At 48.6% G+C, this 14,060-nt stretch overlaps 1 protein-coding gene across 1 annotated transcript in view; it reads right to left on the bottom strand.

Moving 5' to 3' along the window:
- LOC115324082 (sialin) overlaps positions 1-14,060 on the bottom strand; it is a 44,688-nt gene that overhangs the window by 8,776 nt on the left and 21,852 nt on the right. The window contains exons 3-6 of the mRNA XM_040206560.3: positions 7,946-8,179; positions 3,719-3,899; positions 2,562-2,869; positions 521-653 (exon numbers count right to left, since the gene is read on the bottom strand). Coding sequence (XP_040062494.1) covers positions 521-653; positions 2,562-2,869; positions 3,719-3,899; positions 7,946-8,179 — 856 coding nt within the window. The remainder of the gene's footprint in view (positions 1-520; positions 654-2,561; positions 2,870-3,718; positions 3,900-7,945; positions 8,180-14,060) is intronic.

Here is a 14,060-nt window from a genome sequence, read left to right as displayed (position 1 = left end):
CCTGGCGTCATCTCGCAGTACTGATACGCGACCACACGCCGGTACAATGCTCATCCAGATCGAAAGGGGCAGGGGTGGGAATTGAGCAATGAAGTTCACATAACTTGTGCAGTGCAAGGTCATTCACTGGTTGCTAGAAAAATTCAACTCGCAGGACATTATATTGCCAATATTACCTGCAGCTACTGATTCCTGAATGCAATGTTAAATGGTATGTAGAGTTAATACTGTACATTTTATTGCCCGCACATGGCCTAGAAGACCTTGGTTTACAGCCGTTACTCTAATGCTGATGTAGTACTTGTTGGCCTTCATTTATGACAGAAATGCCGTATGTATGCTTCCTCAGTATAATAAGTGGATAACCTAAATGCTACTAGTTTGTTCTGACCAACATGTATCCCCATGGCCCTATATTTTAGTAGTCTTGCCACCAAACACTATATAAGATAACTGCACATTGTATAGCGGGTAACATAGTAGTTATGAAGAGCGTACTGTACTCAAAGCCATTACTCACAAACCGTTTGAAACAGCTTTCTGATGGCAGTTGTGGGCATGTAGCTCTTTTTTCGGAAGTGATCACCCAGAAAGCCCCCGATGAGCATGCCCACACTCTGGGCACTGAAGATCACGGAGTTCACCAGCCCGTTCTGCAGAGAAATGATACCAAAATGACGTTGACACAATGATGCCACTTTTCAAAAAATCAATCCTCTTCTTCCCCAGTATCCAAGAGCGAAGAATGCCTGCAATTTAAAGTTAGCAAGATGACCAAAGTGACCCGGCCACAATTCATTGCAGTTTTGATGCAGAACACGCCTCTGTTCTATTTCCTTTCCCACAAGTTCGAGATGCTATTAAAACTGGAATCTTTTTTTTTTTTATTAGAGTTGTAGTTTGTGCAGCAGCCAGGTCAACATCATCCAGTAGCAGAATACAACGAGCATATGTAAAGGCTTTCTGCAAGAAGCCTCGGCATTTGAAGCTTTACCACATGAGCCATCATGTCTCTGTCACCCGTATTATAACTGCTGCATCAGTCACTGGTATTCCAAGCCTAAACGCCTAGAGCAAGGTCCGTGCAAAGAAATAGTCGCCTTCTGGGCGCTGCCATATCTAGCCTGTGGAACCCACTCTGAGCATGCGCCCTGGCTCTCTTTTGAAGAATATCAGACTCCGCGTATGTGTGCACAGCACAGTGGCTCTGCACCTTTTGCCTGTTTGATAAGCGGTCGTGAAGTAAATATCTCTTTAGGTGTTTTTCCCATCCAAAGGTGTTGCGCGGGTGTAACATGATCCATGATATCCGTAAATGATAATCATACGCTTGCGTTTTCAGCGAATGGCTATACCTTCGTTACAACCGACGGGTTCTGGTGAGCGCTTCAAAATCAGCCATCGAGGCGGCGCGATGCGCCCCGCGACGTCTTGCTCGTAACGTCACGGGCTCATAAACGGTCAAGGGTACTGTAATTACTATCGTTGTCACTAGGTGGCGCAGCTTTTTCGTCAACGCTTTACAATTCCGCCAAGCGGGAATACCCAAGATATGGTGTACAGAGCTGAGAGGTGTGCCAAGCGCCGCTCGGTCCCGGGAGGCCTCCTTCGGACACGCCGCGCCGTGGCGCTGCTACTGATGGGCCCGTGACGTGAGACGTTCCAACGAGCCGAGCCGCCCCCCCGCCCCCCTCCCCCCCAACTACCAGGTGGTACATATTGAGAAATCGTTTCATTAATTTTAAAATTGCTTTTCTTGCGTTTACGAACGAAAGACTCGTAAAGACTGGTGTTTCTGAGCTGCTGTCATAAAGAAAACCACGTATACAGAAAAAAAAAATATAGGCACTAAAATTTTGCCTTTGTACGGTTCACACATTTGCGTCGACCGCGTTGTGCTGCCTTGCGTCATGCAGCATAGTGCTTCCCCATTGGCTCGCCATAAGGGTCGCCATAGCAACAGCTCGACTCGGGCAGTCTTAACGAAATCACACCTAAATGTGTGAACGAGCCTTTAGATGGAAAGATGTCAACATCTCTTTCGTTCGCTTATCACTTTGGCGAAAAAATGCAGGGTCACGGCTCTGAAAGCATGCGTGGCATCCGATATTCTGCAGATGAGACCCTCTGAAAGCCTGGCAGATCGCCACGAGAAGCGGCCACCGAAATGGGAAAGGTAGAGCGGCAGACAACAGACGAGAGAAAAACCACGTGACTGGAGCCCCGCTGCGGCGAGACGCCGAAACACATTTCTCCCGAGCGAACAATTCTGTTTCGGGTCCTCGCCGCTGCAAAAGCTGCAGGCTCTGACGTTCAGGTTCCCCCGAGAAATGGCTCTTTGATGCTTTGTGCTACCAGATCCTTGCGTTCCAAAACTGCTACCAGGCACTCCATCGAACTGCCAGGCTTTGTGAGTTTAGAGGTGGCTATGCCACTGCGCATGCTCAGAACACAGCCCTCCCCCCCCCCCCCCCCCCCCCCCCCCCTAAAAAAAGATGGCAGCTCGAATGCAGAGACGGCTCCTCAGCCCGGTGAGAGGTTTGTTTGGATGGCGCGGTCACCTTTCCCAGGGGCAGGTGGATGACTGACGTCATGTAGGTGGGCAGTCCCGTGAGCACGGTGAACTGTCCCCAGAGGGAGGAGAAGCGGGACAGGGTGAGGGCCAGCAGGGGCCCCGACCTCAAGATGGCGCCCCAGGGGGTAGGTCCGGGTCTCGTGGGCACCCGCTGGATCTTGGGATCCTCGGGGCCCAGGGTCTCCCTACATCGCGAGATGTACTCCAGCTCGGCGTCGCTGATCCAGGGGTCCCCGTGTGGATCGCTCCGTACGCGCCATGCGTACATTACGAAGTAAGCGCAACCCACGGCCCCTAGAACCGAACGCGATCAGTGTTAAAGTCTACTGACTATACTCTGAACTGACATTGAAGCATCGAATGAGGCACGCACCGCGTGGCGCAGCAGAAGGTAGCAGGATTGTCCAGCTGCCGAGAGCGTTCGGAAACAAGGAAGAGGTACGAGAGAAGGATGAGGCGACGCTTTGCAGAGACGCGGCGGCGCGTGCTAGGAAGGCCGAAACTAGACAAGTGCAGGTTGTGTGCCTCATTGAACGCGCATAACGGTTTGAGCAATAAATAAAAAAAAGCGCCATTTTTCTTTTTTTGATAGAATTTTTGGTCAAACGTTTAGCCGCACTCCTATAACTATCTAAAGAACTACCGAATGAACACGACACCCTTCCCCGTTGCAACAGATGTCGACACACTCATAGGTTTATACGTACCGTATTTACTCGAGTAATGGCCGCGTTGTTTGCGAACAAAGCCCGTCAGTCTGCTTTCTCGCAGAGCACGGGAATGGCGAATTAACCGTGATCAGCAGAAAAATGGCAGCGATTTACTGGACACGTATAACGCCTTCTACGCGAAAATGCTGCTCAGATCACATTTTTGGGAGAATCGCGTTCTCAACCTCGTTATTCGATGCATTTTTTTCTTCCTTCCTCTCTTTTTGCAGAGCGCGATGATTGGCTGTATGTGTCTTCTGCAGGAAAGTGGACGAAAGGGCCTTGTTCATAAGTGCGGCTTTTACTCGAGCAAATACGGTAATGGCATCCTTGTAAGAAGAGAATGGCTGCATTGTCTTGCCGCTCCCAAGTGCCGAGGGGCCCCAATATGCGATAGTGACGATCAGTTTGGACGAATAGAGTTTCCGCTCACCGAAGACGTAGAAGGCTGGTTCCCAGCCGAGACCGGGCGTGTCGCAGAAGAGTGCCGTCAGGGGCATGCCCAAGATGGCGCCCACGTTGGAGCCGATGTAAGCGACGGCCAGCAGGGATCCCCGTTCATGTGGCGGCGCCCATCTGCCCACCATGCTGAACATGGCTGGATATGTCACTCCCTGCGGACGCGCAACACCGCGGCATAGGCCGTATTTAGCACTTGGGCTCAGGTGGCAATCAGTTTGTCGAACAACGTTTCACCGACAAACTGTTTCGTCGACATGCGAAATTTAATCGACAGTTCGTTTCATCGAAAAACTTCCCGGGTTCGTTCTACCGACACACCTTGCGACGTTTCGTCGAACACAGGAGGAAGTTTGTTTTCGAAACGAACTCTTTGCGTCAACTTGTTTACGAGGGGAGAGAGAGAGGAGAAAAAAAAGGGGGAGGGGGTAAGCACGCTTTAGCGAATCACGAGCTAACTTTTAGCGGCTTAGTAAAAAAAAAAAAAAAAAAAAAAATGAAAGACGTTTACAAATTTTTGTAACGCGAAATTAGAGCGCAGCTCTTGAGGAGGAAGAGGGGATGGCATGGCCTCTCCTCCATACCCTCCCCTCCTCCCACAGTTTCCCCGCTAAATTGAGTTGGAAAATTGACACCAGTGGCAGTTTTCCCGCTAAATTTAGCGGGGAAAAGGACGTCTCATGACTTGGTGTCACGTCACCTATGAACACATTCAGTTTCTTCGCTAGATTTAGCGGGAAAATTGGCGACACGTGACCTCAACAGCAATTCGATTCCCCTCTGAATTTAGCGGGGAACTGAATTGCTATTAAGGTCATGTGACGTCAATTCCCCCGCCAAATCTAGCGGGGAATTGAACTGGTGTTGAGGTCACGTGACGTCAGTTTTCCTGCTAAATTTAGCGCAGTTACGCCGACGGCGACGCCGCGAAACACAGAAACGGGCGCCTAAAAGCTGCGCTCTAAAACGCAGAAAACAAAAACGGCGATTGCTTGCTAACATTTGTCGGGCTGCGTGACTGTTGGTGCGAACATGACTTCTGCGCTTTTTCGCATTTTACTTCGGAAGGATGGTGGCAGGCATGACAATTTAGCACCTTAGGTTAGTACCCCAACTGAGCACTGCCCACCATTGTAGTATTTTTGGGGAGAGCCCTTCAGTACTCAGTGAAGAACAGAAAACTGGCGATGGCTTGTTCGCACTAACAGTGTAGCGGTGTGTATGCAAGTTAGCCTTTCTCTGTGAGCTCTCAAATAGGACAGGAAATATATAGTGGCATTATGAGGCGGATGTGGCTAGGAACACAGCTAAATGTTTTAGGAAGGGTAGCAACAGCTGGGAGGTGACTTTGATAAGAGTACTCGAAAATTGAAAACACAAGGACATTTCTAGACCGAACCCCCAAGACAGCGGCCAATGTTTCTCTGCTCTGGGACAGTGGTTCTCAAATAGGGAAAAAGCTATCGAGCGCTCATTGGTCAAGCCAAACAATACTACAATGTTTTTTTGTTTCTTTTAATGCACAGAAGAAACTCTGCATTTTCTTTTCACGTATGTTACAGTTCTGCACACTCTTAATTATCGCAATTTCTCGAATATGGGTCGACGTTTCGGCGCTGAGCTTTAAAATTAGGGCAGACGTGATCGTGTATTTCCGATCCCATCGAGCTAACCGAGGTGCTCCCCCGCCTCAGTCGCTTCTCCCAGCGCACCGGTGCAAAGCGGTGAAGCTTGACGCGGGCGCGCACCGATGTTAAGTGGGGAAGCTTCACGCACGAGTGCCGATGCGAAGCGACGAAGCTTGACGCGTGCGGTGCAACACGGCAACTTTCCCCGCTGTCGGAGCCTGGATGATGAGTTTCAAATCTTGTTCGTCTCGGCTTTCTGAAAGTTGTCAACGGGTCCCTCGACACTTATGTTTACAAGTAACGGCAACCAGTACAAATGACGAAGCACATTCCGCTGGAACAAAATGTCGTCATTCAGTTCATTCTTCTGCTGCGCGCCGCCATTCGCTTCCTAAAACCTGCACCGTCACGGAGTAAACGCTTCAAAGAATGTCGCTACTTGTAGGAAGCTCCTATCCAGGAAAATTTTCCCCGAGTCGAGCGGCATTTAGGCCCGTGTAACCGAGCTTTCGGTTGCACGTCAAGAGATCCCCAGGTGGTCGAAATTAATCCTCAGTCCTCCGCTGGGGCGTGCCAGATGCCCGCCGTTGGTTTGGCACGTAAAAAACCCCAAATGTTTGAGCGGCATTTAGGCGAGCGACTTCTCGGTGCTTGCGGAATAGCCCAGCCGACGCCGCTCGCACCGGAAAGAGCTTTGTGCGCACGCGCCTAATCTCCCATATCGCCGCACCACTGCGCGGCACGGCGCTGGTCGGCCCGCAGGACGACGCTCGCGGGATATTATTAAAACCTTGGGCCACTACAGGCATACTAAAGTCGCAAGGGAGCCTTCGCCGCACTTTGTCCAACATCGCAACGTCGTCCGCGCTGACCAACACCGCCCGGTGGTGGGCAGTCATTACGTGAGCCGCAGAAACTGGCGCACACTTTCTGTTTTTAGGTGAACCCCCTTCTGCGAGGGAGGTGCTGAGTGTGCTGAACGACGCTAACGAAAGAAGCCAGTTGAAGCGCAGACAACGAACTAAGACGTAATGTAAAGCTTCGCTAAATTAATAAAAAAACTTGAAAGTATAAAACAGAGAGGACGAGGACGGAAACAGGATATCTTTCCTGTTTTATACTTTCAAGTTTTGTATCTATTAACCAACACGCTCGTTTTCAAGTGTTGCTAAATTAATAACGCTTTTCTCGCGGTCCCCTGCACGTAACAGGCAGAGAGGGGGAGGAACGGCGTTCACTTGAATCTTGTTCCGGTCCGCTTATACCGGACACCTCTTATCTGACAGGGCCACAGCCCTGTAGACGGTCTGCGTCACTTAGTGAAGGGCAGTGCGAGACAGATTGGACATCCTGATTGACACGAGTCAACCGGCGCACGCGCCCAAGCCGCCACTGATACAGCACTCCTCTTTAATGTGCGTGTCGTGCTGGCCTCCGCTTAGTGACGTAGAAAGTCCGAGGCTGCGGCACTGATACATCTATTAAGTTTCACCATACACCCAGGCGTAGTTAAGGCTAGGCCATGCACAAGTACGCACTCAATCGCACTGAAAACACAAGGTCATAGTGCACTCACCGCGGTCAATGAATCGAACCGATGATAGCGTACACGTAGAAAGATGACGAATGACGTGACGCTGCAGTTCTTGTAGCGTCGACACGCGGGGGTGCAAGGATTTTAAGATCAAAAGAATTTGCACCTCGTTATTTTTTAGTTGTTTATCGTGTCCCTGAGGACAGAGAAAACATCCTCTTTTTTAAAAAATGTCGCGATTCCGCTGCATAATCGCAAAGCAAAAGTCGAGCTTTTTTCGCCCACCTGCAGCCGCGAGTGGCAGCCGAAGGAACTACGGTGAGAAGCTTACGCGGTCTCGCTCGGCTCTAAGCTGCGGCATGACGCCCGCTATTGTCAGCAGAGAGAGGGAGAGTAAGCATCCTCCGAGGGAGCACACGGGAACCTAAACTACACCCCGAATTACGTCACTAGGAGTGCGACCAGGTATGAACGTGAAGACTGGGAGTGAGCTGAGGGGTGCCAGAAATGCCAGTATTTCTTTTTTTTTTTTTTTTTTTTTTTACACAACTAGGACACGCAGGCGAAATCTTTACTTCAGTGTCTGAGGGCAACTTCCAGAAATTTTTGACAAAAGTCCGGAAATCGTTGCACCCCCTCTTTAAGCATAGCCTCATATATACTGACAAAGCCTGGCAGACCGTCACGAGGAGCGGTCGCCGAAATAGAAAAGGTGGAGCGGCAGACAACGGATAAGAGGAGAGCCACGTGACCGGCGCCCCGCTGCGGCGAGACGCCGAGGCACATTTCTCCCGAGCGAAGACGTGTGCTTCGGGTCTCCGCCGCTGCAAATGCTGTGCGCTGACGTACAGGTTCCCCGAAAAATGGCTTTTTGATGCTCTGTGCTACCAGATCCTCGCGCTCCAAATCTGCGACCGGGCACTTTATGTCTCCGTCGTCGAACTGCCAGGTTTTGTGAGTATAGAGGAGGCTATGGCTTAAGGTGAAACTAAGTAGAGGAGGGGTTGAGTTCCGGGTCCGAAACCGGGCCCGCCCGTACCTCGCCGAGTCCCTCGATGACGCGGACGGCGACGAGCACGTGGGCCCCGGCCTTGGCGGCCATGGGCGTGAGCAGCGTCATGGTGGCGGTGCAGAGGAGGCCCAGTCCGAAGGGCCACTTGCCGCCGAAGCGCTCGGCCAGGAAGGCCCCCGGGATCTGGGTGAGCGTGTAGCCGTAGAAGAAGGCGCCCAGCACCAGGCCCTGCGTGCCGGGACTCCAGGGGAAGGGACCCTCCTGCGCGAAAGAGACCCCCCGTCGAACACGAAGAACTCCCGCGGTGGAGTTGCTCGAGGCAACTGCACTTCTGCTGCCAGAGCTCCTCCTCTTTGTTGAGGGACGCACTCTGGCTTCACGACTCTAATCTGGTTCAGACTATACTGCCGCGCGCGCAGCTGGCCAAGTAGGCAGCGCGCGCGTGGCCTAACGGTTATCGCGCTTGCCTCCCACGCAGAAGGCCATGATTCGATTCCTGGCCGCGGCTACACATTTTTGTTGACAGTGTAATTTGATGTTCTGGTGAATTCAAGAACCGTCTTGCTGATTCGAGGTTAGAATTTTCTACGCGCCGAACCTTCTACGCCGAACGATCCAGAAACCCACGAGGGTACATAAGGGATTCCGCAAGGCGAGCGGGGTCAGTTTTCGCCCCAGCGTTCGACTGTCCTGCTACGCCGACTTCGACGCCCGCGACGCTCTGTTATTATCTTTGTACCCTTTTATTTTTGGCACAAGTTCGCCACATTAAATGTTTATTTCTTCCTGTTTATTTCCTGTTTCTTTGGTCACCACCCGTGACAATACTTGGTTTCGCTTTAGAGCCGCTTTCCCACTGCTCATACACCGTTTAAAAAAACACGGTGTCCGCTTCTGCGAGCACACCTCAACAGTGAGTTCCCTACCCACCTCCCAGGGGAGGGCCCTTAGTTTGTCCGAGGGCACCGCCTTTTAAAAATCTTCCGCTGGATACGAAAAAACGAGACCGTAATATTTATTTGGCGCGGAATCGTAGTCTTGTCGAGCGCGCTGGCTCAAAAGTGGTGCCTATATAGAGCTACTGTCAAAGTGACCTCAGAGCACGAAGCGTTTCGTCGCCTCTCGGCCGTGCTGCTTAGCTCCTTGGCTCGTACCATTGACGCGAAAGAGAACACAGGAGAGGTTCGCCCGTTGACCCGTACCACGTTTAGTACAGCAACAACAACAACAAAAACTTCTGTGTGTGTATGAGGAAAAGGCACGCAAGGAAAAAGTGAAAAGGACAACTGGCTTTTTGATTATTGTTTTTTTTTAAAGTAATTTTGGTGTGTGTTTGTTTAGACAGTGGGAAGTTAACCAGCCTCAGCCTCGCTGTCGGTGAGAACAAGTGCCGTATACGACTGCTAGCGTCGTCGCAGTGCTGGTTGTCTTCGTGCCATCGCCGGCTGAACCAGTCACGCGCAGTAATTGCGCTGTGATTGGTTCAAACGGATTATGGCGTCATCCGCGGTCGAACTTTGAGTAAAACGGAGTATGGAGGCAGTAAATGAACTATATATATATATATATATATATATATATATATATATATATATATATACACGCTTCAAAGTAGCGACATTTTGGCCATCTTGGTGCTTAAAGTCATTGTTACCTGTTATCTGAAACTGTGTCTCAAATAGCCGCCGTAACTGGTTTTCGTCCTCCAGAAACGTTAAAAGCAGTCCGCGATTGAGGAAAATACGACGTCGCGCTGGAATTCCTGACGTCAAGGCTCAGAATATCGCAATTTCGAATCGTCACAATCGGCAGTGGAGCCCGCTCTTTAACCAAGATGGCGGCGCCTACGAGAAAATCGGGGAATGGAATGCCGCTTCTCTACGCGTAGATTATTCACTGGCTGTATAATCGTTTTCATTTCAAGAAAAAAAAAAGTTTTTTTTGCATTGTTTATACGCCGCGCGAAGTTCTTACGATATGATTACGGCAAGTTCTAAACAATAAAAGGATGAGCTGTTGCAGCCCATATATTATCCGCGATAGTACATCTTAAAATGATGGTTTAGGCATTCGCGTTTGAGCGTGACCGCCTGCGATACGACTGCATGCCTACGACGAGAGGATTGCTATTCCAATGGAGATTTGCGCGGCGCGTTGTAGTAGAAAGCAAGGCGTTAGTAGTGACACTCCGTTGACAGTTCGTTAAACAAGGTTTCGTCGAAATACACCGAGGATGGCCATTTTGTTAAAAGGCGTTGTTTTGTCAAGCACTGTGTGAACCTGAACACCGGAAAGTATTCAGAGTGGTTTCAATAAACTGTTAGTATACTGGTCGCTTTCTCGTTCATTTCCTTTCACTTATATCTGCGATACGTTAAAGTGTTTCTGTTGCTTTGAAAGTTTGTATCCTTCCTTGATTGTGTTCAGAAGCACTCTTCAAACACACGCGTGTTTTGGCGCGTTTTATCGTGAGATGCTCGACAGGCTGGACAAAGAGCTTCGAAGTGGACAGGTGAAAACAAATGTTAGTTGAGGAAAACATATCTGCAGTCCCACAGCTCGTTTGTCTTGAATTCTGGTTTAAGGAAAATTCTCGCTTGAAGATGGTAATTGGGGAATTAACGTTTGTACCAATCCCGTTTTCTTTTTTTAGAACACAATTATTGATTTTAGGTGTATGCGTCCGAAGCTCGCTTCATCGCTTTATAGCTTTTCACTCATGTGTGTAATTGATCGGCCATTAAGAAGATCCATTGTTCCGCTAGGATCTCACATTTACGTTCGCTGCTTACAGCCGACGAGTGCAGGTTTTTTCTAGTCCGGGTCAGTTCCTTTACTGTGCCGCCGATATCACCTGCGCGCTGCCTAAATTTTTCTAGGTTTGCATCGGACGTCGTTTGAGAGACGTCGGACACATATCTGGGTAACAGCATCTAAAACCGACCCTTTCGTACAACAGGCACGGCGTTCGGTGCAGACGTGATGACAAAATTATCTGCGGATGGATGGACGTCAATGGCTATACCCTTTGTAAGGGGTGGTAACTTACGCTACCTAGCCTAAGCCGAACGCATATGTTGGGAGCACGTCTGCCTCGTACCTAGAGACAGTTTTTGTATGACCAATGTGACGGCATGAAAGGAAGAAACACCCCTCAGACAGTGACTGCACACTGTTTTTTGTATGGTATCAACAATGTCACCGCAACTTTAGTTTTTTTATTTTTATTTTATTATTTGCTTGTAATCGTGTCTATGTATTTCCGCCTATACTTGACCGTGCCGGTTCGCCGGTTCAGTTTTCCGCTCTTATAACCGTGCACGGAACATGTGCTTGTCTCTTACTCGGATGACAGAACGTTAGCGGGAGTCGTGCTCCCCTGTCAGGAATCGCTCAGGACGAAAAGAAGCATATCGATTTAGACTGACACACTTCGCAAAGTGTGTCGCGTTCTGAACATCCGTGGACGTGCCGGAGGAAGCTGTAACCAACAACAACAAAACAAAAAAGAAAAAAAAAAAAAAGAAAACGCGAGCAAAAAAAAAAAAAAAAAAAGCCTGCTTCCGGCTACTGTTTCTCCTGGTGAAGTTTACTTCCGGTAAGCGCGTGCAGCAGAACTGGAGCGGTCGGAACCGAAGCTTCCTCGTTAGAGCGCGACCAGGCGGAACGAGGAAAGCCGTATAATTTCTGGGTACGCTGGCCGGTGAAGTACAGTGGCTTTAGAGGCTGGTCCCCCCCTCAGTCCCAAGTTCAAGGCGTCTGTGGACAACACGAGTGATTGGTATCCCTTCCAGTCCTCAAAAAGTCGTCGATCACGTCATCTAGATGAAGAGTGACTCTTTGTTCCTCCAAAATTGCTTTGGGAAAGGGCAGTTAGCGTGTACCAAGCATTTTTCGCTGCAAACATTAAAAAATGTTCCAAGAGACGGGACTCGTAATGATAAAGAGAAGTACACCGACTTGACGTAACAGTATTAACAATTTAATCGAGACATCAGTGCTTGTTCAGGGACACGAAGGAGAGCAGTACAGTACAGCGGTGCGCGACCCTGAACACGCACTGATGATGTCTCCCGCGTGGGAGACGAAACGTCCGACTACATTGTTATTAAAGTTAAGTCAACTCGGTGTAGTTTGCTGTAACAATTATTTGCGATTACTTAACTAGTACACGAGGGTAGAAAGCCATAAGCCTGCTTTTCGGTACGAAAATTTGAAAAAAAATATAGCGGACTATTTTCTTCCCTTCTTTCCTTCGAAAGCTTTCCGCCTTTTCGCTGTGATGCATCCGCGGTGTCCAAGCACTTCAGCCCATCCCAGCTCACGCACTGGACTCGTGCACCTCGTCACTCGGACGTATGCGCTCGGCAATAGTCAATGCGTCGAGGACTATTTGGACCACGTGATCACTTCATTCGCTTTTCAGCCGAGGAGGGAAGCTAAGGAAGAAGAAGTTGAAAAATAATTTCATGGTCCCTCTTAATAAGAAGGAAGCGCTCGCTATTGCGAACTACCCTCTGCAGCATGAACTACCCTCTGCAGAGGGTAGTTCATGCTGTATTTGCCACCAGCGAATTTTGTTCTTCACGGCAAGAACAAGAAGGAACGACCATTTGTACGGTCCGAGGATGTCACGTACGAGCCATGTATTGGGCTGGAATAGCTGCGACAAGAGGGTATGTTGTGCGGCTACACCTTGCGTCTAGATCCTTATCTACATACTTGTTGATTGCTTCCAGCTATTGTTCGTTATCTCTGTTCTCTCGGTCCCTGTTGACAGCTATATGTGCACGTTTATCGCAGCGCACACATGTCTACGTGAAAGTAGCGTATACACGCGGCACAATGAGCCCTCTCGCGGATATGGGATTCAATGAAGGGCATTCAGATTGCTTGAGTCTGCTCCATTCATGACTGCTTCAGGACTGTCCACTTCGTGATAGCACCACCCATGACTTGCGGTACTTCTGACTAAAACGAAGAGAGTTTGTTTAGGCGCCCTATATTTGTGATACCGTGTCTTCCGAGTTTATTTTTCGTCAAATTCGAAAAGTGATTTTCGGAGTTTAGTTTTTGCCAAAAATTGGGAGTTTATCGGAGAATTCGTTCGGGTAACTGGTTGCCAATTCTCCGAAATTTAAAGTTTAATTTCGCAATGTTTTCTATTAAAAATAAATAAATAATATCCAAATGTAAACGTATGCTAAAAAAAAAAAAAAAAAAACGCTGTGGTAATAATGAGTCTTTTTTAGCTGGATTTGGCATTGAGGCCATTGCCATTGGCTATACTAATCTGTCCCACAAGAGTTGTTTCGATAGACGTCGATACCTTAAAATCAGTGAGCTCCTGGAGGTAGTTGCTGGGAAGCTCGTGTTCATCCCATCCTATTCCATCAACCTACCCCGCGGCCTCGCGAGGTGGTGTGGTAAAGGACGGAATAGAGAGGTTTCATCCCATCCTCTTCCCCATTTTATGGAATCTTAGCTTTCACTGGTACGAAAGCATAACCTCTCCTTCCTCTAAAACACAAATAGTATGGTCCAAACTCGAAGCCAGAGCAATGTTTTTTGTCGGGGCCCGAAAGTACCTGTTCTCCTGAATGAACTTTGACGAGATAAGCCCCAAGACCCCTTTTTGACATTAATCCGAGATTTAATAGATAACTGCGGTGACATTTTTAAAGGGCCATTGACCAAGTGCTAAGAGCAAGGTTAACTGCCAAATGCCGTATATAATTGTTTTTGTTTTGTTTTTTTGTTTTTTCTGGCACATCAAAATTTGGAGTTTATAGGATAAGTCCGAATTGACCAAATTTTTACCGACTTGTTTTTTTGGGAGTTTTTTTAATCTATCCGACAACACGGAACCCTAGCTATATTGCGGAGATTACCGTCTTTCCGATTGCGTATGAGTCCTTTAGCCTTCTATCGTAAATGATCTAATCTGGATAAATATTCTGTTCGCCGATAAATGCCCTTGAGTCCATCGTTTGTTTGAAGTGAGACCCACACACATGAATCAATATCCTTTTTTTTTTCCTAGCTAATTTTTAATTTCATACGATGCGCTTTATTTCTAAACTGTATAGTTTCATTATGATTCACTCAAGACATGATGCATTCCAGTGATAATTCTTAAACC

Source organism: Ixodes scapularis, unplaced genomic scaffold (assembly GCF_016920785.2).
Source record: "Ixodes scapularis isolate PalLabHiFi unplaced genomic scaffold, ASM1692078v2 PGA_scaffold7__128_contigs__length_106722199, whole genome shotgun sequence".
In the NCBI taxonomy this organism is placed as follows: domain Eukaryota; kingdom Metazoa; phylum Arthropoda; class Arachnida; order Ixodida; family Ixodidae; genus Ixodes; species Ixodes scapularis.
This window is presented reverse-complemented; position numbering and strand designations above follow the sequence as displayed.